Source organism: Hemicordylus capensis, chromosome 6, assembly GCF_027244095.1.
Source record: "Hemicordylus capensis ecotype Gifberg chromosome 6, rHemCap1.1.pri, whole genome shotgun sequence".
NCBI lineage: Eukaryota > Metazoa > Chordata > Lepidosauria > Squamata > Cordylidae > Hemicordylus > Hemicordylus capensis.
In genome coordinates, this window is record NC_069662.1 from 115,193,844 (window position 1) to 115,218,127 (window position 24,284).

The following is a 24,284-nucleotide window of genomic DNA, read 5'->3' on the forward strand; positions in this document are numbered from 1 at the left end:
GTGTAGTCCCTAGGCTTTCCCATGAGAAGAATCCAGCAGGAATCAGCATTGCCTCCAAGGAAAGGAGGGATTCTTCAAATGTGATGAGGTTGGATGCTGCTCCGGAGGGGACTGCTCTCTCATGAGAGTGGATTGGGTATCCATGGGGATAATCATTCACAGCTCATGAGAAGAGTCATCCCAGGGGGTGAGGGCGGGCACAAGGGGATGGGGAAGAATAATAATGTGTGACGAAAGCCCTTCTCCCACGGACCACTCTCTTTCTTGAGAGTTAGGCCATGGAGACACCCATGCAGGCTGGACGTTATGTTCCACCCAGTCTGGTTGCCCCTCACAAGCAAGCCACGGGGACAGGTACCCCGGCAACACTGCTCCCAGTCTTGGCAACTGCTGTGAAAAGGCAGTCCAAGTGGGCCCTCTGCCAGTTGGGTCACTCATTGGCACATATCCAATTCTATTTTTGCCTGGCATGGCGACCCTACTCTCCTGGGGTTGCTGGAAACCAGCATTCTCCTCTGCCGCAATTTCATGCAGTGGACAGATCTGCATACTCGGCAACGCTGGTCTGAACCCAGGAAATTTGACTGAGAGTAATGCTCTGTTCCCTGTCCCAGTTTTTCCCAAGTCTGCCCACCTGGCAGCGCCCAGACACATGGAGCATTAAACTCTCCCTTGGGTGTTTCAAAGACTTCCCTGGAGAGGAGGGTATTGCTGTGCAATACTTCTATCATTAACCAGAGAGAAGAAGGGCCCCACACAAGTGGGCCCCCTCTTTTTTTTAATGACTCAACTCATGCGCATGTTGTCCGATGCAAGACTGAAGGTTGTTGAGCCTAAGGTCCTTCTCAGTGGAGGACCTTGGTTAATCCCCGGATGGCAAGCCAATACGGGGGCATGAGTGTTGTTTGGTCTTTATGGACTGCTTTGTTGGGGTGATCCATTGCAAGAATATCCTTGGTCCTAGCAGGCCCGACCCCAGGATCCTTTGCCCTCCCTCTTATGCATATCCCCTCCTAGGAAGTCATCATGTCCCTTTCCCAGAGTAACAGAAAAATAGTGCCCTCAGCATCCCCCTGCTTCCAGAAACTGTGCTTGTGTGAGACTATTTTGCTGTGGGGCTCTTATGTGGGTGGCAGTCCAATCGCTGTCAGATGAAGGGCTTGCTTGCCATTTAAAGGGATTTAAGTGCCCTTTCTCTGCTGAAGGCGGGTGGACCATTCAGAAAAGGCATGCTTGTGCTTGGCATGCCCCCTTGCAGATCGTAGCCAATGGCTGTCTCCCTGCTGATGTTCTGACGCCTTGCCCACAGTCTGGTGACGCAAACACTACAGAGCTTGCTGGGATGCATTCTCAGTGACTAGGAAGAGGTAGGGGCTCCTCTAACCTGAAACTGGAGGTTGCCGGGCTGTGGTTGGACAAACGTCTGCAATGTGATTCACAGTTAGAAAAATTATCTGTGGGTTCAGAAACCTCCGGTTACATATTTTGTGTGAATGCAGCCTGTGCCTTAATTCGAGCCTTCCCACAAACTGCAGTTAGTTTGGAGCCAACAAACCAGGGCTTGATGCTGATTTGCAAACCACAGTTTGGGTTACGCCTTTCTATCTGCATTCAGATGCTGCAGGAGGAACATAAGAAGCTGCTTTATACCATGTCAGAACATTGGTCCATCTAGTTCAGTAATGTCTACACTGACTAACAGTGGCTTCTCCAAGGTTTCAGGCAGGAGTCTTTGCCAGCCATAATTGGAGATGCCAGGGATTGGATCTGGTACCAATCATGCTCTACCACTGAGCTACAGCTCATTCCCAAAGGTGGCATTCATGAGTCTTCCATACAAACACTGACTAAAACCAGTGGTGGCTGCTGGTGTCTATCTTAAATTTCTTTTTTTAGATTGTGAGCCCTTTGGGGATAGGGAGCCACTTTATTTATATCTGTGTAAACCACTTTGAAGGCTTTGGTTGGAAGTATATAAATACTTGTTGTATTTATAACCAAGACTTGCTTGGCTTCAGCAAAGTGACTGTATCATGTGCCCTTAGACCATGCTCTGGGACCTTGGCCAGGGTCATTACCCTGCTGCACCCTCTTGAAATGGGAATGAACTTGGAAAGTTGAGTGCTGAGCAGATGGGCAACAAAAGCAGATAAGCAACTCTTAAGTTATGGTTTGTTGTATGTATAGAACCTAAAATTGTGGTGTAGCAATAGCAATAGCACTTACATTTATATACCGCTTTATAGCCTAAGCTCTCTAAGCGGTTTACAATGATTTAGCATATTGCCCCCAACATTCTGGGTACTCATTTTACCGACCTCAGAAGGATGGAAGGCTGAGTCAACCTTGAGCCTTTGTAGGATCATAATTTGTAGGATCACCTTTGTAGGATCATAATTACGGTTTTGCATGACACTTGCTGGGTTCAAACATATCTTGGGAGTGATTAGGTTTTATTTATTGTATTTATAATCCATCTTTTAATGTAAATGTCTCCAAGGTGATTTTGTCCAGTTCTTTTATAATCTAGCAAGCTGGCAATAGTCACTTCCCAGGGTCTGGAAGAAGTGCAAAGCTGGTTTTAATGTAGCTATGATGACACTGGTTTTGTGTTCAAAATGGGGGGGGGGGATCACACTTCCTTGTTTTAAAATTGAGTAACTAACCATTGTATTCACTCCAGTTTCCTAAGGGGTACAAAATGCCACCTATCAAATATGTTTAGGCTTTTGAAGGTTTATTATAATATTTAATTGGATTTTAACTTAATTGAAACTGGTCATTGCTGCAAGGTTATTAAAATTTGAAAAGGGCAAGCAGGGCCCCTAAAGCATCTCTAAAACTGAACAAGGGAAACAAGTTTCTAATTTTGTCTTAATTAAATGAAGGAAGCTCATTTAGACATAATCTGACTTCCTCTCATAAATTACAGCAAGCATTTTTAAAAGTTCTTAATTAGTTTTACTACTTTTCCTTCTGAACACTTGCGGTGATAAGCAAAATGGCATTTATTATCGGTTCCTTAATCTTTTTCCATGACCCACCCAGTATTCTGCTTCCAAGAGTTAAGAGTGCAGGGATTGGGGTTGGTTATTAGGTTCAGTCAGGTGGGAGAAACAAAACTGCTGTATGGTATCTACATCAGAGGAGTTCTTGTAGAGTCTGAGATTGCCACAGCTGCCCAGTTACTGTAGTTCATGGTCATTTAGGAACACTGCCAGATGTCTAGATTAACCCCGCAGCAATATACCAGAGTTCTCAGTCATGGTGGGGAGGAGTGTGAATAGCCTCTGTATGTTTCTTTAGTTAATTAGTCCTGGTATTAATACTGGGAACCCAGCCTTCTGCCCTGAGTGGGGAAGGGAGTTGGAGCAGCAGGAAGTGCTTAAATATACTTCCTGCTGCTCCAACTCCCCTTAGCCATTTTTTGAACAGGCAGAGGGCAGGAAGGTGAAAGGAAGACGAGGAGTGGGAGTGACTGCCTCCTGAACCACCAGATGGGGGAAAGGGTGGCTCTCTTTGTGCTCTAAGGGCTTACAGATTGAGAGTTCCAAATCATGTGGCAAGCCTTTGGAAAGGCACTGAGCTGCGAGGGTGGCTGCTTGCAAATTGTTTTCTCATTGTGTGATGCCTTTCTAGACCTTTGCAAAGATTCAGTGGGGGTGCTCTGATCTGGAATGCAGGGCCAAGGAGAAGAGACTGGTTGCTGGGTGCTGGCGGCTTCTTCTTGTTGCCCAATGCTCTTACTAGCCGTGAAAAGTGGCCAAGGTTACCAGACATCTTTCAAACATGGTTTAGCGGAGGATGGGCCTAATTGGCTTGATGCCCTATATTTTGTTTCTTGACCCTTTCTTTTTATTGTGGCTGTATGTGTTTGAAACTTAGTTTGTGGCAAGCAAGCCACTGAGAAATGGGTTTTTTTTTTGCATTGGAATGAATGAATGAATAAATAAATAAATAAATTCAATTACTGCATCCATTTCTTAAGTTACTTTTTAATAGACAGGCAAAATAGAAATATCAGACATTAAAATAGAAAGGATTCTGACTCTGTTTTCTAATCTGTTCAAATGTCCTTTAACCTTTCTCTGACTGCCAGAAGTCTTTTCTATCCTTTGATTGATACCTTCCTGTTTTTCATTGTTGATGCATCTTACAGGCATCAAAGGGTGTAAAACCTTTTCAGAAATGTTTCTATTGCTTAGGAATCTGGATATATTTCTTACTTAGCTATTTGTGTGCTTGTTTAGATTTCTGAGCTTTGGCTCCATTTCCTTCCAGTTCGCAGTTGTGGGATTGTCTCAAGCTGCCCTTTTCCCATTTAATTTTAGTAACTTTGTAATTTTAAAAAAATAAATAAAAATAAAGTGCAGCTATGTAACACTTAGATTTTATCAAGTTTTCCCATCAGATGTGTTTTACAGTGTCACTTGTGAGGAAATATTACGCCAATTGGTTCAGGCAATGAACAAAACATGGCATGTGTGCAAATTGGCCATTTCTTAGCCTACAACATTGGCTCCATTGTTCATAACAGAGCCCAGGGAAATACCTCAGGAACTAGCCCACACATATTTAGTCTTCCTTGATTCAGAGATTGGCTTCTATTACTTTCCTTGAAATGAGAGGCACTTTTCCTTATACATCACTTTGTTGCTCCTTAAGATAGAGGCGCTCTGCAGTACCCTAGATAGTGATAATTAATGTTTTATCACTTGAGACAGTCCTCACTAGCACTCTTGTCACACTTCATTTTGTATGACCTTTATACCACACTAAGTTCGCACACATTTTTCTCTTGTACATATACACGTCTTCCTCTCAGAATTGGCTACACTTATTTTTATCCTTAATTAATGTTGAATTTGTGCAACTACAAATTACTACACCCCACTTGCCAAATCATATCAAAGGGTTTAGCAAAGGTATTTAAAATTGATTCATTATTTTTTGTGGATGTGGCCTTTGTGGGTGACTTTAGAAAGAAGTTTCACCACATACTTCAGTAAAATATTGCCCATTTGTTCAAAGAAGAAACTTACTTGTGCCCTGAGGAAGGGCATTCCTGCTCAAAGTGCACTGCAGTTGGTTGCCTTTTTAAATAACCATTCAGTCATTTGTTACATACTGTTTGGATAACTGAGAGTCACTTTTCATTACTCAGCTTCCTAGACCTGTGAGTGGCTTCACAAAATTAGCTGAAAGTCAGTAAGAAGTCTGGCAGTGGGAACCGGAGGTATCCGTGGTGTGCAGGCTCCCGGTGGGTATATTATCTGAAGCTGCTGACATGCCTCGTTATCAGTTTCTGCCCACGATTCTACCAACTTTGTCAAGCCAACTTCAAACCCTGGTGAAAGAAGTTGGTAGAATCTTGGGGAAATTGGGGTGAGAACCAGACTTGGGCAGCTTCAGACAACACATTGCACAAGAGTGCGCCACTGCAGCTGCCTCCAGTCCCCTCTCCTGGACTTCTTAACAACTTTCAGCTGATTGTGTGAAGCTACCCTCTGTATTTTCACCAGTATAAAAGCAATTCGCTGACAACTAAAATCAAAACTCATTTCCAGCCTGCTAACAAGTAGCCAGCAGTCTTTTGGCTTCCAAAATCTATTTCACAGAGTGGGGAAATGGCTTTTGCATATCCAGATATTTCAGATTTAAACAGGTTTTACAGTGTTCACTCTGTTTCCTTATATAAACCCATTAAACATTCCTTACATAGAAATGTGTACCCTATAAGTGTTGAATGAGATCTGTACCAATGTGAATTTTTAATTTGCTAACTGAAACTTGCTGCAAAACTAACCATTTTCACAACTAAGGTGTGAGACCTTAGTTGTACTCTTGACATATATCAATGCAGAGTTCTATGTAGTAGGCCTTGCCCTTGAATTAAAGGAACACTTGTGGAATTAGCCAAAGATAAGTTTGAGGTGGAATATAAGTCTTGTGAGCAGTGTTCTCTCTAATCTTTTTCATCTGTGTGTGGAATGAATTTTGTTCTGGGCAGCAATATCAAGGCAGTGTGTGCACACATGCATTCAGAACGGGGACTTCCTGATTCAACCTGAGCGGGATCGAAAATTAACTCAGTGGACATCAAAAAAACATGTGAGCACGCACACATGTGCATGCCTTAGAGGGAATGCTGCTTGTGAGGTGACAGTCTTCACAGAAAAGATCACCAATGCAGAATTGTCTGTCTAGACCTTTTCTATCTGACTGCATTTGGTCATGGGAGCTTTATTATCCCATTACAATCTTAAGCCACCTAATGGCACAGCGGGAAATGACTTGTCTAGCAAGCATGAGATTGCTGGTTCAAATCCCCGCTGGTATGTTTCCTAGACTATGGGAAACACCTATATTGGGCAGCAGCAATATAGAAAGATGCTGAAAGGCGTCATCTCATACTACTCAGAAGATGGCAATGGTAAACCCCTCCTGCATTCTACCAAAGAAAACCACATGGCTCTGTGGTCGCCAGGAGTCAACACCGACTCGATGGCACTCTTTACCTTTTACAATCTTGGCAGAAAAGTATCACATGCTCATTCTTTCCCTCCTGTTTGCACTGGGGTCGTCCCTACCTTTTATCAGAAATGGAAACAAGGAGGGCTTTAAACACACACACACACACACACACACACACACACACACACACACACACCAGCACCATTTTATTGTGGCTGCTTGTCTTGTTCAGGAATCATCTCTGTGTCTGAGGACACATCTGTCCGAGGTGTTTTGGTAGATCTGATGTCTCATTCAGAATCATTTCATCTCTGAGAGGTACTGTAGCAGATTAAAGCCTTTGTCTCAGAGCAAGCTCACGTCAGGGAAAGAAATGCTGAATCATCCCTGTTAAGCTGCCTGGCTAGGCTTTTCCTAAAACTATTCTATATTCTTGGTAGGTTTAAAATGCTACCGCCACCACCCCTTTTGTCTACTGAAACTCTCTGGGCTTGGAGTGGGATAATCCCAGAGAAAATTCTCTTAATGTTGCTCTTGGACAAGTACAAAAATCTTTCACATGCAAGCCTACATTTGGTGAGAAAACTGATAGCTGCTGAATGTGTGAGGATGTGTTTGCACCAGAGAAATCCCTCTTCGATCCCCCCTTCTTTTCTTAAGTTAAAAACCAACTTGGAGATTAGTAAAAACGAAAGAACAAAAACCCAGTTTTATTCAGTTACCACAGACTACTTCAGTCTGAGGTTTTCTCAGCTTTTAGATACAATTAAAAATACTTAGTAGGATTACAAAAATAGGTTGTCTTAATGCACACTTAAATGTTTATAGAGGCTTTTGCAATGTCCTAGGTGTGTTGAGCGTAGGCTAGTATTTCTTATTTCAATTACTTTGCAGGTAAACTATAATAGCACATGATCAGGAATATGCAAAAGCACACACATACAAAGAGATGTAAGTTCCTAACGCACAGTCTGACTAAATAAACTGTTCTCTATGCTGATTCCCTTTTCCTTGAACTCACCCAATTCCTGATGAGAACCAAGCTTCCTGCATTCCTTTCTTTTAAGGATCTACAGAGTTATTCCATGAGAGAAATCTCCATGCTGGCTTTAGCTATGAGGGAGCAAAACTCCATTGCCCCTCACTAAGTCAGTATGCCCTTCTCTCCAACAACTCTTCCCAGCAACTGCTCTCTAGGTCCCACCCACCTGGTGTACTGATTGGCTGCCCTGGAGTTCACCAGTGTGTCAGTCAAGACAAGGGTTCACTCTCTGTTAACTCTTTAGGGGGAGGGGAGGCTGATCACTACAGGCACATACCATCCATGGCAGTTCTCCATGTGCAAACACGGGGTGAATCTGGATAGTGAGCAGTTCATGCAGGCTTTCCCACCCAATATGAAATATCAGAAAGGTTCTATGCCACACTGCACCTTTTGAAGGAGCCCTTCTAACTGTATTTCCATTTTATTGTGCTAAAATGAGAAATGAGACATTTCTGCTTGTGCTCTCCTGTATCAACCCACAATAATTGGCTTTGAAAGCATTGAGCCAATCTGCTCTTGTGAGGATCCTTAGAAACAAGCATTTCTCTTTTTGTGTTCTGAACCTTCTTCTGCCTGTGCAGAGAGACCAAAATAGTATATGAGAATAGGAGGAAGACCCTCAAGACTATGCTGTGAAATGAATGAGGCAAATATTTTTCAGATCAAAACTCGTGATTGTGTAGTTTTTCTTTCTTTCATTTCTTTCCTGATTTAGGTTTTCTGGATTAGGCCTCTTATTCAAGGGAGGAGTAGGAATTTTAGCTTAGAGTTTCTTAATATCTAATTCAGTTTCTTAACTATCAGAAGCTCCTTCATGTCTGTGAATTACATAGGAAGCTGCCGTATGCTGAGTCAGACCATTGGTCCATCTAGCTCAGTATTGTCTACACAGACTGGCAGCGGCTTCTCCAAGGTTGCAGGCAGGAATCTCAGCCCTGCATTGGAGATGCCAAGGATGGATCTTGGAACCTAGATGTTCTTCACAGAGTAGCTCCATCGCCTAAGGGGAATATCTGACAGCGCTCACATGTAGTCTCCCATTCATATGTAACCAGGGCAGACCCTGCTTAACTAAGGGGACAAGTTATGCTTGCTGCCACAAGACCAGCTTTCCTCCCTTGAAACTTGCTGAAATTAAATTTCAGCAAGTATCTGTTCAGATCTTATGTTCTTATTAAGCAGGGCTCTTAGACAAATTATTGGAGGACAAGTTTATCAGTGGCAAATAGTCTTGATGGCGAAAGGCTACCTCCAGGTTCAATGACAGGATGCCTCCCAATACCAATTGTGGGGGGTGGGGAAGCAGTGGTAGGATCGGGGGCATGTCTTCATCTCCTAGTTGTGGGCTTCCCATGTGGGAGACGGATAGACTTTTGACCTGTTCCAGCAAGACTCTATTTTCTTATGTTCAGATTTGTCTTTCCCAAAAAGAGAGTGTATAGTTTAAGTGCTATTTTTAAAGAACGTAATAAGCTTTATCGCTCTGAGTAGAAGTAGGGTGCCCTCACTATCTTAGAGGTTTGCCTGTCTCTGCATCCATTCACATGGTAAATCACAATGGCCTGAAATGTATTAGCTCTATAATTGATTGTGCTTGCTCTAAGCAATTATAGGCATTTCCTGGGCATGGGATACTTTGAAGGCCACTGGAAGAACCTTGTGAGTCTGTGGGGGATATTTCTTCTTCATTTCCTTAGCAGCCACAATGGAAAGGTTAACTTGCCTTAGGTTAGAACTCTGCTGCATTATTTAAGAGTTCATCTAGTCAGGAAATTGTGGCAGGCCCTGTCACTTATCATTAGACAGCTCATTAAATCCCAGCTAATTGCATCTTTGTTGCAGTATGGTCATAATGTCTCAACCTTTAATTACCCCACTTGCAATCTTAATGTTTGCACCAATGTAGTTAACTTCATTAGCAGTACAAGTAAAACTATAGTTTTAATAAGTTTTGTTTTCATTAAAGACAAACTTCACTGAATCTGTTAACAGCTAGCCTGGGAACTATGACTGAAGATACAAATACATAGAATCACAGAATTTTAGAGTTAAAGGAGACCTTGGATATCTTCTAGTCCTCCAGTGCAGGAAACTGTTAAAGTGAGCTTCCAATATGATTATATTACACATGATAACTTGATTTCATGAGCACATCTTGTTCACCTGTGATTTGTAAAGTGTGTTAGTTCTTTGATATGTCAGGGTTCCTATACACCTTTCTTTTCTCATGGTTTGGAATGGATACCTGTATGGTGAAATCTGACATGAAATAATATAATGGACTTCTCGGAGAGCTGGAAAAGTCTTGAGGAACAAGGGTTCTTCTAGTCAGCCTCCCCATCCTAAACATAATATATTTAATGTAGGCTGGTCAGAGACTGTAATAAAGGATCGATCGATTGATATATTTAATGCCTGTGCTTTGCTTTGCTGGATGAAGCTCATCCTTCACATAACCAAGCTGCCAAATAATTTTGCCATATCCAGGGACCTCAATGCAAATGTGGCATTCTTAGTTTAATGGTAAATTAACTCATACCAGGGTGAACATGATTTTGCCACGTTTCTCGCCGTCCCTATCCTTATTTTCAGTCCAAAGCCTTAGGGGAGCCCTCACACTGCCAAGCCAATAGTTACTGTGTGGGGAATGGCAGAGAGATGCATCCCTCTTCCTTATCTCTTGGTTACAGTGAGCTTCTAGTGTGTAACAGACAGCACTGATGTTGCCTTCGCTTATTTGATAATGTTGCTGTTAAAAATAAAATGTATTAAATTATTTATTAAAGAAATAACTTTTTCCCAGTTATCAGTTAGATACCCCTGCTAATTTGGCAAAGAGGCACCTTTTAATGTAATGATTCTCTTGATTTAGCAGGGGGAGAGTAACTGGCCCTATCCACCCCCAGCACAGTACCTCCAGTGACTGTTGCTGGTGTCTATCTTATGTTTCTTTTAGATTGTGAGCCCTTTGGGGACAGGGATCCATCTTATTGATTTATTTCTCTGTGTAAACCTTTTTTGGAAGGGTGGTATAGAAATCGAATTAATAATAATAATAATAATAATAATAATAAGAAGAAGAAGAAGAAGAAGAAATAGAAAAAAAGAACAAAATACAAAGATCTACAAATTGAAATTGAAAGGCTGTGGCAGAAAAAGACCAAAGTAATCCCAGTGGTCACTGGCGCCCTGGGTGCAGTTCCAAAAGACCTTGAAGAGCACCTCCACACCATAGGGGCCACAGAAATCACCATCAGCCAGTTACAAAAAGCAGCTTTACTGGGAACAGCCTATATTCTGCGACGATATCTATAACAGCAACAACATTGACAATAAAATTCAGCCATCCCAGGTCCTTGGAAAGGACTCGATGTCTGGATAAAACAAACTAGTCAATAACACCTGTCTGACTGTGTAAATATATAATAATATAATAATAATATAAAATATATGATTTCCAAAACCTCATAGCAATGTTTATAACTCTGATGTCTTGACTTATGTTCCAGCATTGGATCTGATGCATAGACATCCTTGCTGCAGGGCAGGAACTCTGTATTGGTTATGCAGCAATTACTGCCATTGTTTGGTAGTACTTGGTTAAAGTCCCAGCATGCTGTCGCTATACTTATGCTGCAGCTAAAAGAACAGTTTAGGATTTCCAGGAGGAAAATGCCTCAAGGTAGTTTCAAAGTATGGGTAGTATCTGCACCCTATGAAGAAAAGCCTTTAGTGCTATTGATGCAACATTTCCCCTGGTTTTATGTAAAACGGTCTCATTCCCTCAAAGGCTGCTGTTCCCGCAGGTTTCTTTGTTATTCTTGCTGGCACAGAATGCAAAATGGACTTAGAATATTTCTGGGTTCCCCCGCACAACTCTAGCAGGTGTATATGAATTGCTGATTATCTCCAATTGGGAATTGACAGAGGGAGTGTGACTTGTTGGTCCTTTTGGATCTCTCGGCAGCTTTCGATACTATTGACCATAATATCCTTCTGGAATGTCTGAGGGGATTGGGGGTGGGAGGCACTGATTTGCAGTGGTTCTGCTCCTACCTCACGGGCAGATTCCAGATGGTGTCTCTTGGAGACTGTTGTTCTTCAAAATCTGGATTTTGGTATGGTGTCCCTCAGGGCTCCATATTGTCTCCGATGTTGTTTAACATCTATGTGAAACCGCTGGGAGAGATCTTCAGGAGATTTGGTGCAGGGTGTTATCAATATGCTGATGATGCCCAAATCTATTTCTCAGTGTCAACATCACAAGGAGAAGGCATAACCTCCCTAAATGCCTGCCTGGAGGCAGTAATGGGCTGGATGAGGGATAACAAATTGAGGCTGAATCCAGATAAGATGGAGGTACTTATTGTGCGGGGTTAGAACTCGAGAGACACTTTTGGTCTGCCTGTTCTGGATGGTCACGCTCTTCTGGAAGAAACAAGTATGCAGTCTGAGGGTACTTCTGGATCTGAACCTCTCCCTGGTCTCCCAGGTTGAGGCGGTGGCCAGAGGTGTTTTTATCAGCTTTGGCTGATACGCCGGCTGTGTCCATTTCTTGAGATGAATGATCTCAAAACGGTGGTAATATGCTGGTGACCTCTAGGCTGGATTACTGCAATGTGCTCTATGTGGGGCTGCCTTTGTACATAGTCCAGAAACTACAGTTGGTCCAGAATGCGGCAGCAAGGTTGGTTTCTGGGTCATCTAGGAGAGACCATATTACTCCTGTGTTGAAAGAACTACATTGGCTGCCGATACGTTTCCAGGCAAAATACAAGGTGCTGGTTATTACCTATAAAGCCCTAAACAGCTTAGGCCCTGGGTATTTAAGAGAACATCTTCTTCGCCATGAGCCTCTCCGCCTGTTAAGATCATCTGGAGAGGTCCATCTGCGGGTGCCGCCAACTTGTTTGGCAGCTACTCAGGAATGGGCCTTCTCTGTTGCTGCCCCTGGACTTTGGAATGCACTCCCAGTTGAAATAAGAGCCTCCCCATCTCTGGCAACTTTTAAAAAGGAACTGAAGATGCATTTATTCACCCAGGTTTTTAATTAGATTTATGGTTTTAACATTTTAATATTGTTTTATAATGATTTTAATGTTCATGATTTTAATGTTTAAATTATTTTAATTGTTTGATTTAGTTTTGATTTTAATTGTTTTGTTTTTATTTTGATGTAAACCGTCCGGAGCCATTTTTGGAAGGGTGGTATATAAATCAAATAAATAATAAAAATAAAATAAATCGTTAAATGAGTATTTGTTTTGTTATCTAAATGTTCATTAACTTACATTTGTGTCATTTTACTTGCAGTAAACTGCTTTGACAGAAAAAATAGTATACAAGTAAAATAAACTTGACTTGTTATTTGAATATTTATTTGTTATTTATTTGAAATATGCCATGTCATTTTTTAGCTATCATAAAAGAAAAGGTGTGTGTGTGACAGAGAGACTCTTCTTTCTTCTGGAATATCTACAATCCTAGGGGTAAAGGGGCCTTCATTTGGCTGTTTAATGTAGCTCTGTTGGAGTCCTTTTCACTTCCTCTGTGGATTGACAGGGACTAACTAGATAACTGTTAGCACCAAACATTCTGTTCTTTGTGTACATTACAATTCCATGTAATGTGTGTAATTTTCAGAACCTGGACAGTAAAATGTGATGTACCTATTTAAGCTAATAATTTGCTATAAACAGCAAAAAAAGAAAACTATGTTCAGATTATCGTACTGCGGAGGAGGGGCATATTTCTCTGTGTGTGTGTGTGTGTGCGTGTGTGTGTGTGTTTAAATAAATGAATAGCAAAAATGATTCACACCATTCAGTAATGCTGGAACTAGTGGCATGTTCCCTTTCTAAAAATTAAAACACTAAATTGCAATCAGCTTTGCTAAATTTAGCTTTGTTAAATCCAAATGGATTTGGGCTGTGAAGGAAAATCCTTCACCAGCTCTTTTATGCACTTCCATCGTTGGTGGTACATTTATTATTATTATTATTATTATTATTATTATTATTATTATTATTATTATTAATTTGATTTCTATACTGCCCTTCCAAAAATGGCTCAGGGCGGTTTACACAAAGAAATAATAAATAAGCAGTGGCAGTATTGTCACAGCCAGTTGTAGGGAATAGTCTGCAAAATATTCCCTGAAGATGTTCAAGGGGCATAGTAGCATTTGTTCAAAGCCTTTTGCTAGATTTTTTGGAGTGATCAAAATGGAGATGGCAACTAACTGGTTTCAATGAATGGCTTTTCATTCACCATTTTTCCTTACAGTAAACCACAAGTACTATAGATTAAAGTCACTGGGGAAAATCAAAATCAAAGTTTGTTTCAATAACATTAGGACATATTTTATACGGGCCATACTGTAAAAATGGAAATTGCTTTAAAAATGAGACAGATTGTCTGATGAATATATGGACTCCGCTCTTTGGAAAACAGCTGTTGAGGGGGAAAGCCCATCCCCCTGTGGGTGAACCCTTGGCTGAATATACAAGGGATAAATTTTGCCTTCTAGAAGCTGTTTTCGGAGCATGATTTTAAAAATACCCCCCTCCCAGCCCAAATTCCAAGAAAAAGTGTTATACCCAGCTCTGTTTTTGTCACCACTAATTTGCATTGCAACAATTATCAGACTATTTGCTGGGTTACTAAAGAGCTAGTGTGTGTTTACAGATATGTATATAATATTAGAGGCACTTTCTCCAGTCTTCATGAAAACTGTTTTAATACACATCAGAAAAATATAATTTTAATAAAAAGTGCCAATTTATGATACTTTAGTTTTGTAAGGTAAAGATATTTAGCCTACCCAAATAGTTCTGCACTGTTGTTACTACACTGTGTCTATCCTTATGATGGTAATTGTAATTATTCCCATACTGTAGAGTGTAACAGCTGCAGAAGATTTTGCAGAGACCATGGAGAATCAAGGTCTTTGAGGCATAGCTCCTTCATATAAACAGTGCAATTATTTTATTTGAGCTAGTTTGGGCGAGTCTTACAGAAAAGGCTTTTAACCCCACCAGGATTTTTTAGTAACAAAGAATTAATAGTTCATAGGAAACATGTGTGCATTGTAGCCATACAAAGGGGTTCTATCTTGGCTTGAGCCCTAACAGTCTGCTGTTAGATCCTGATTGATACAAAACATATATGCTGTTTGGGTATGGGATTTAAAGAGAAACTTAAACCAGGTTTGTGGGATGAGGGATGTTTTTGCACTGATAATACATTCCCCTTGTTCTTTGGTTTAGTGATGTGCTCACTAATAGAATCTTTATTCTAAATCTCCTTCTCCATTCATTGAGCCACAGTACAAAGCCTAAACCTCTTCCTGAATTAAGATTCATGATAGAATCTACCAGTATAGCCTGCTGGGCATTTTGGAGGTATTCCTCCCTCCCATACAAAACCCCATTAAATGAATGGATAAATGCTGCTTCCTAGCAGCAATTCCTACTGAACTGCACTGATAACTGGTATTTTTATGCTGATAGGTATTCTTAAGTGTTTTGTTTTTTGCTTCTGCTGCTATAATCAATCCTGTTTTTATTATCATCATTACTTCATTTTAGCTTTTTGTTATAAGTCACCTTGAGCACATTGAAAGGCAGGGTATAAATGGTTTTAAATAAATGCCATAATAGTGGTAACTATCGCCCTATTCAGACATTACATCATATGTGCATTTAGGAGTCTGTATACATGTAAACATATGTGTTTGTGTGAATGACTGTACCTGCATTCATTTTAAAATGAACCAGGTCCCTCAAGTGCATGGCAGGAAGAGTACTGCTGTATATGCATTCAACACAATGTATGGAACGGTTGCTTGATTCTGTGGGTGCATCGGATTTAAAACTTCTCAGAGTTGTGTCATGTGATGCATTTTATTCACCCGAAGTTTTACGGTTCTCTTACAAGTTGTTGATTTGTGCCTATTTTCCAGGTTCTCTTGTATAACGGACAACTTGATATCATTGTCGCTGCTGCACTGACCGAACGATTTCTGCCCACTGTGCAGTGGACCAGAGCAACAGAGTACAAGAATGCTGACAGAGTTGTATGGAAAATAAATCCTAAAGATCAAGAAGTAGCTGGCTTTGTACGCCAGGCAGGTGAATTCTATCAGGTAAAGGAAAAATTTCCCTAAGATAACAGAAGTGTGACACATGATAAGCTCCATTGAACTCAATGGCACTACTGCCTGAACTAAATGTCTCATAGTCCTAGTTACGTTCTACAGAACATGGTTGGAAATGTGGGAACTTGATCTTCATCTGCATCTTCACTCATGATTCTGTTCACATGGTCAAATGCCACAGAGCCATTAGTAGGAACATACTCCTACTACCTGACTGGTACAAATCTTGATGTGTCAAATCTGATTTCCAAATGTTTCCAGGTTAACTTTCAGTATGGATTCCAGTTGGCAAGAATGAATGAGAGAAACATCTGCACTCCTTAACATTAATTAATTTCACATAACACAATGAACAGCTGATCAGATCTGCTATCCTTGGTCACTGTTGACAAAGATGGCATTCATGCTTGATGCCCGACAACAACAAAAACCTTGGGCTTTTTTCCAGCAAAACAGCTGCTAATAGTTAACTGAGTATTTGTATTGCGCTGTACTGGCTCATCACAAATGATTCAGTGTGTTCATATGCACCATAATGAAGTTCATTGTAGTCTCTTGCAACATGCTCTGCTGTTCAGAGATCTACTCCAACAATTCCTGTTAACAACTTCTGGAACTCAGACTGCTATTTTAAACTAATAGCACGTACACAGTAAAGCAATGCAGAATTTGGAGCAAACATTAAGAGCCAATCTTATACATTTTGTGCCAAATTTGAAGAGGTCTATTGAATTAAAAAACACAAACCCTAAGATACAGAGATTCAGTATACAGTATCCCCAAAATATATTGAGGCTGTTCTGATGATCAGCCAAAACTGGGCTAAGAAGCCAAGCCTGGTCTCAGCTGATTGTCAGAACTGCTGGAAGCCCCAAAGATCCGAGTGCCAAACCTGCCTCCAGATCCTGCCTTTAAAATGAGGTTACGGGAGCAAGCGCTCCCTTAGCCCTATTTCTTTGAATGTCTGCCAGCCCCTTTTACAAAAGATTTTTTTTAAAATATATTTTTTTAAAAAAATTGTTCAGCCCCAAAGATCCGAGTGCCAAACCTGCCTCCAGATCCTGCCTTTAAAATGAGGTTACGGGAGCAAGCGCTCCCTTAGCCCTATTTCTTTGATTGTCTGCCAGCCCCTTTTACAAAAGATTTTTTTAAAAAAATGGCTGCCGTGCATGTGCAAGTGGCCTCTGTGAGGCATTTACACATGCGTGGCAGCAGGCAAAATGGCCACCGTGCAGGTATACAAATGGCCGCTGCGCATGGCCACAAAGTGCTGCCGGACGGGCCGTGGTGGTGATTACCGAAGCTGGTGGGAGGGGAAACCTTCACAGACCCTCCTCCGGGGCCTTTAAGAAGCCCCCCAAATGAGCTAGAGGTTCAGATTTATTTTTTTTGGAAATTGGAAAAAACATTTGTGAACTCCCCCCAAACCAAACCGGAGGGGGGGTGGGTGTTCGAAGGGGGCCGGACCTAACTTGTCCAGTCAGGTTCGAGTGCAGTTTGCACTCAGACCAAACCAAACCAGCCAGTTCTGTGCACACCCCTAGTAGCAAACTAGTTTATACTAAAAACCTCGGGCTGTGGAAGACATCTCTTTGTTCTGCCGAATAAACATCCAGGAGTTCATAATGTATAGCTGATTTGTTGGGAAATAATTCAGAAATTCTTAATTTCAAATTTAGTGCAATTAAATAGGTTTGACATTCTATTTGGTGGCAGGGTCTGATATCACAGAGGAGCTGCTAATGACCTGGGGCCCTCTGAAGTACCCATTGCTGATCCCTGAGTGCCTTCATAGCTTTTGTGTGATACTGGAGTGACTCTCTCTGGGCCCACCCAAATAGTAGAGGCCTCATGGAAAGCAATTTTTGCTAAGAGCCCTCTGAAATCTGGAGTCAGCCCTGGGTTGAAATTAAACAATTACAACCTTTCATAAGCTTTATTTGCTTGTGCAGCAACTCATAGGGAATGAAGTCTGCAAGTTGAGGCATGCCCTCAACTCCTGCCTGTAGGCTTCCAGCAGCATCTGGTGGGCCACTGTGTGAAACAGGATGCTGGACTAGATGGGTCTTGGGCCTGATCCAGCAGGGCTGTTCTTATGTTCAAGTCATAAGATGGTTCTTTTTAAATTTATTTATTTATTTATCACATTTTTATACTGCCCAAAACGCAAACTGAAATTAAAAACATGCTAAGGCGATAACAGGTTAATGCATGAAAAGTAGATAAATGCCCATTTGTCTGATTTATAACCCAGAATTCTTGTCCTTTAAAGAAAATATAGGATTAATTCCACTAAAAAATAAAACCCTGAAGTTCTATCTGAAGAACACCTTCCTTAAGAGGCAAGGCTACAACATTCGGGGCTTTTAGGACCATCAAAAGGAAGTACTTTCTAACACAGCTCAGAAATTAATTTATGGAATTCTCTGCAATGGGATGTGGCGATGGCCACTAGCTTGGATGGCTTTAAAATGGGCTTTGACAAATTCATGGAGGACAGGTCTATCCTCCATGAATTTGTCAAATTCACCAGCTTCTAGTCCGGTGGCTCTAGGGCACCTCTAGCCTCAGAAGCAAGGTGCCTCTAAATACCAGCTGCAAGGGAGCAAACCCAAGAGAGAGGGCATGCCCTCACCTCTTGCCTGTGGGCCTCTCAGAGGCATCTGGTGGTCCACTGTGTGAAACAGGATGCTGGACTGGATGGGCTTGGGCAGCAGGGCTGTTCTTATGTTAAGTGACTTACTGACATTAAGTTAAGTGGCTTACTCACTTACGTTAAGTGACTTTAAGTGACTTACGTTAAGTTACTTACTGACATTAATCAACATGTCATTCTGGCTTAACTGAAAAGCACCATCTGAAGTTTTCTTTAGGGATGTGCATGAATCGATTTTTTCAGTTCAAATTGTACATGAATTGAAACACCCCCAATTTGTTTTGGATCCGAATCTGACACCCCCAAATCACCCTAGATTCGATTTGTATGCACATTTTCCAAATCCGAATAGATTTGGATCAAAAAAATGGCTCCTGGGGCCAAAAGAGTGGAGGGTGGTGGTGGTAGTGCCAAATGGATGGAAGCTACCACCCTTATTTCAAAGCAATTGGGCAAAAGGGTGGTTTTTAAATAATTTTTGAAGTGTACGTGTCTTTAATATTTTCCCCAGAGGGAATAATGGGGATTCCCGCAGCCTTAGTTATAACTCGCGGGGTGGGGGGAGTGGCACCAGGGTGGGTTGTGGTGGGTGGAAGTGCCCAATGGGTGCATGGAAGCTACCACCCAGATTTCAAAGAAATTGGGCAAAGGGCTGATTTTTAAAGAATGTTTGAATGTTTGGAAAAAAGTTTTTTGAAGATTCTTTGGTAGCAATCCACTCTTATTTGATACCAGAGAATCTACACTCAGAACACCTCAGAAACAACAATACCCAGTACCCCATGGTCTTGTGGGTATGGGGGTGGTTGGCACCCTATGTGCACTACAGCACCACTTGCTCTGGGCCACCATGGTGCCCTCCAAGTGCAGTTATGGGGCTGCTGAAGCCCCCATTATTCCCTATGGGGGAAAAGCTTAAAGATGCACAAACTTCAGAAATTCTTTAAAAATCACCCTTTTGCCCAATTCCTTTGGAATCTGGGTGGTATCATGAACCCATTGGGGCACTACTACCTGACCCACTCTTCTGCCCTCTAAGCCCCCTTTTTTACCCCAAATCTGCCCCAAAGATGTGCAAGCTTCAGAAATTCTTTAAAAATCAACCCTTTGCCCAATTCCTTTCAAGTCTGGGTGGCAGCAGGCACCCATTGTGGCACTACCACCTGACCCACTGTGGCACTCCTAGGAGGCACCAACAGGCAGAAATGGGCACTGTCTGTGTCCATTGTCCCATAGGGTGTATGCAATGCACATCAACAACAACAGCAGAGCTTTGCAAAGAATAAGGTTTCCAAAGGTCACACAAATCCACTGTGTCACTCACCACATCCACTGTGTCCCACCATCCCTCCCAACAGAAATGCAATTGATCTACACACAACAGTGTGAAACAACATCAATGAAATGCACTGCCCTACGCGGCCCCTCTCAATGCAGGGTAACAGCAGCAGCCAGCAACAAGCAAGCAAGTGTTGTATCACAGATGCCGCAGACTAGGGCAGCAGACAAGGCCAACAACAGCATCAAGTGTGTCCTGCCCTCCCTCCTCCAAGCATTTTTCATCCACAAGCAACAGACACAGCTACATCTGTGGCACCCGGCCATAAAAGCAGGTTAAGTAAGGAAGGGTGCAAAACAACATTCTGCCAGTGGAACAGTGAGGTTTGGCCCCCCCTCCCACCTACACAAGTAGAAGAGTGATGATGACAACAATGGCACACAATTTTTTGGCACATTTTTTGACATTTCTGCAACAGATGCCTGTGGCACAAGCACAACCTATTGTAGATGCAAGCAATCTAGTTTGAGACTACTCTTTCTTCAGTCTTCTTCTTGACTTCTTCTCCTTCTTGTCTTCACATTTGGGGGGGTGGCTGGGACAAAAGCCTGGAAAATCTGGTGGGAAAGGGGGTGGTTGGCCAGTGGCCACAGGGGCTGAAGCTGGTGGCTGGCACAGAGCAGGCACAGGCAGGCAGTGATTCTCTCAAGGGGGTGAAAAAAGAATTCTTCTCAGGAACAAAAAAGCAATGCAGGAGATAATCCATGCCCAGGCTAGCACGCAGTAGCCATCAGGGGCAGGCAGGCTGGGTGGCAAGGCAGGCTGGCAAGGCAGAAGGCAATAGGCATGGGCATGGCATGGCATGGATGGCAAGGCAAAGCAAAGCTTGCTCGCTCTTTTCTCCCAGGAGGCAGAAAGGCAGAATGGTGGCTGCTGCCTCTTTAAATCTGATTGAAAATCTCTCCTTGAACTCTCTGCTCCCCACACCCTTTTTCAACCCTTCTCCTGGCCAATGTGGGGTCAGTCAGGAGTGGCAAGAGCCAAAAGAGCTAATTGGGAACAAGGAGACAATTGTCAGCAGATCAGCCCATTCTTTCATTCACTGATCTGAAGGTGGGAAATTCAAATAGACATCAAACACAAAATGGAGACTACATGGAGATCACCAGAAAATGGAGGTTCGAAACAACAAAACTTTTGGAACCGAAATTTGGGCAATTTGTTTTGTGCACAAATCTTTCAGGACTTGCAATTGGGGAATTTGTTTTGTGCACAAATCACCCAAAACAGCCTGATTTGAGTACAGATCGTTCTGTACCCGAAACGTTTTGCACATCCCTAGTTTTCTTTCAAAGAAGTTTAGCTAGCCTGTAACAATTGTTTTTCTTCAGATGGAAGAGAACAATTTAGAATATTTTCACAGTAAAAATTTAATGCAGTGTAAGTGTAAGCCAAGGTGTTTTATTTCACCGTTTCTAAATTGACAAATTTATAGACATTTCATTTTCCAGTAAGTGCTTATAATAAATGGCCTTGTATGTTCAATATTTGCCTTACTGTAATATTGATAGAAGGAAAAAATGTTCAGTCAGAATGCAGTTTAGTAACAAATAAGGTCTATTAGAGCACATCAATGATTTAAGAGCACAAATACTTGGCTTTATTACAGTAACAACGCGAGAGCTTGAGTTTCACTTACCTTAATGGGGAGTTAATATCCTGTGGCTAAGTGCTTTTGTCCTTGAGCTTTTAGCAAGAATACTGAATCTCAGTAAGTAAATATGAATAAATGTATTTCTAACTGAAGGAAGAAGGCTGCTAAATAGATTTGGGATAATTATTGCCAAGAGCAGCTAGTTCCCAAGAAGAAAAATCTTAGTTACACTGAAGCCTTTATCAGACATGAAATGTATTTGATTTATATAGTAGTTGCTTTGTACTTTGTAGATGAGCAGAGCCCCTAATGTCACAGAGGGAGTATTCTAGAACCTACTGCAGTTTGTGTCATTTGTTTTGGTATGTCACATCGACTTATGCATAGAAAATTGTCAATTGTACTGTGTCTTTAAACGGTTACTCAGCTATCAAAATGCCAATTCCTGAAGGGATGAGGGATCTGATGTCCAGTGGTAGAGGGTGAACCCTTTCTCAAGACTAGTGAGAAAGCGCTACCCTGTCGGCGAGGAGGAAGGCCAGAAAAGCTTACCGCCCCGCAGACGATCCTCCAGGCTTCCCTGGGGGTGGAGAGGGGATGCTCGCCCAGATGAGCACTGGCTTCTGGGGGTCAGGGTGCCAGGATACATTGCTCCCCCCCCGAAATACCATAATGAACTGTGTGAGTTCATGGAGCATTATGGGGATCCCCCTCCCCGGGGACTTTCCTCAGTCTGGCAGCCGCGGCTGCAAACAGCCGCAGCTGATAGACAATTTTAAAAAGGGGTTTAGGAGAGCACCCGTTCTCCTAACCTCATTTTAGAGGGAGGCTTCACAGGCAGGTTTGCCACTGGGGTGCTGGCCCAATCCAAAAAAATTGGATTAAAATTGGCCCAATCCAAGTGGTTCGCACGGACGTGAACCTCTTTTAGCCCAGTTTTGCATGCGTGTGTGAATAGCCTCTATGTGTTTGCATGACTGAGATCTAAGGTTGATCCCTGAGATCTTTGGTGTAGAAAGACCCTCATAGTGGATGCTGGGAAAGGGACTGGCTTTGCTGGACTAAGTTGACCAGTGGCCTGACCCAGTTTTATGAGAGCTCTTAATATAAGTTCCCTTTCTGTAGACTTCTATTGGTCATCCATTCTTTCCAGAGATTAAGTACCCATGAGTCCTTAGCCCTTGAACTTAGCCCTTGAATTGCAACTTCTTCTAATGTTGCACTCATTGCTTTTGACTATAGTCTTCCTGCAGCATTTCTGAAACCTGATCAATACTATTGAACAGTTTGGTTATGAAAAGTCTAGCTTCTTTTGTCTAAGCGAGCCAGCGTGGTGTAGTGGCTAGAGTGCTGGACTAGGACCGGGGAGACCCGAGTTCAAATCCCCATTCAGCCATGATACTAGCTGGGTGACTCTGGGCCTGTCACTTCTCTCTCAGCCTAGCCTACTTCACAGGGTTGTTGTGAAAGAGAAACTTAAGTATGTAGTACACCGCTCTGGGCCCCTTGGAGGAAGAGCGGGATATAAAATGTAGTAGTAGTAATAATAATAAGCATATTATTATTAATAATAAGTGTATTGTGTGGCAGACAAACATCTGCCACACAATACACCAGATAAAACTGTAGTCGAGAAGAAAGAAAAACAAGTCAAAATAATCAACCTAGCAATACCAGGGGATAGCAGAATAGAAGAAAAAGAAATAGAAAAAATCACAAAATACAAGTCCAGCAAAGCCACAATTTCAAAAGTCCACAAAAGTCCAGCAAAGCCACAATTTCAATTTGTAGATCTGTGGCAGAAGGCTGTGGCAGAAAAAGACCAAAATAATCCCTGTGGTAATTGGCACCCTAGGTGCAATTCCAAAACAACTTGAAGAGCACCTCAACACCATAGGGGCCACAGAAATCACCATCATCCAATTACAAAAAGCAACTTTACTGGGAACAGCCTATATTTTGCGACGATATCTATAATAACCAACAATATTGATGATAAAATGCAGCCATCCCAGGTCCTTGGGAAGGACTCGATGTCTGGATAAAACAAACCAGTCAATAACACCTGTCTGACTGTGTAAACAAGAAATAATAAGCAAACTTGTTCTTGGGTGTGTGACTGCCCTATGGCCTGCATACTGGTTTTGAAGACATTAACATACTCTTGAGCTATCAGGAGACAAAAGTCTTCTTCAGATATTCTTATGAAAACAGATTATAGGCAGCCTCGAATCTGATCGGCCAGCAGGTAGGCTATAAAGCATTTCTGGGTAGCTGGTCCAGCAAACTGATTATGTGGAAGTTGTCTAATTAAAGTGAAGTATATCTTGCTATTATTTCATGAATGCCTTACATTTTTCGTTCCTACCAATCTTGACTCTCTGCTTCCAAGTTGTTACCTGCCTCAGTGTCCTGTGTGCATTTCCCCCCTGCATTATTTGGATCTGGCCACCTTATACAATTTCTCTCTTGTGTGCACCAGTTTTTCTAAGAGTCCTGAGGTGCTTGCCCAGTTTGTTGTGAATATAGGCATGAATGAATATAGCAGTCAGTTTTGATTAATCTAATAAAACCTGTTGTAGTTAACTGTCAGCGGCAACTGTGAGAAGCATATAAGCACCTAAGGACAATGGCTGATAGTCTGTGCAATGTTAGAACAGCTCCAGCCAGGAGGCTGCCAAGCAAGGAAACACACATAGAGGAGGAAGGGGGCGATTTGTGCAGCCATCAAGGACATATTCCTGAAATCAAAAAGTTATTTGCAGGGAGAAGAGAGCAATGAAAATAGTTTCCCTTGTTTTCCACTGACGCAGCTCCCGTTTCACAGTTCTGACACTGCACAGAATGTCAGCCAGTGAATTGTGTGTCAATAGGTGATTTTGTGGTTTACTATACCCTCACTATATCCCACCTGGGAAATGGTATCCAGATGACAGTTCTGTATGGTACTGCAGAATATTCCCACAGAGCCACAGGACTACTTGTGAAACCAGTCATTGGCCAACTATATTGACTTTC

The 24,284-nt window shown here is 42.1% G+C and overlaps 1 protein-coding gene across 2 annotated transcripts in view; it reads left to right on the plus strand.

Annotated features, from left to right (window-relative positions):
- The window catches only part of CPVL (carboxypeptidase vitellogenic like), a 77,268-nt gene that overhangs the window by 47,623 nt on the left and 5,361 nt on the right, over positions 1 to 24,284 (plus strand). For both annotated transcript variants that reach the window (XM_053264929.1, XM_053264930.1), the window contains exon 12: positions 15,483 to 15,665. In XM_053264929.1, the coding sequence (XP_053120904.1) occupies positions 15,483 to 15,665 (183 nt within the window). The remainder of the gene's footprint in view (positions 1 to 15,482; positions 15,666 to 24,284) is intronic.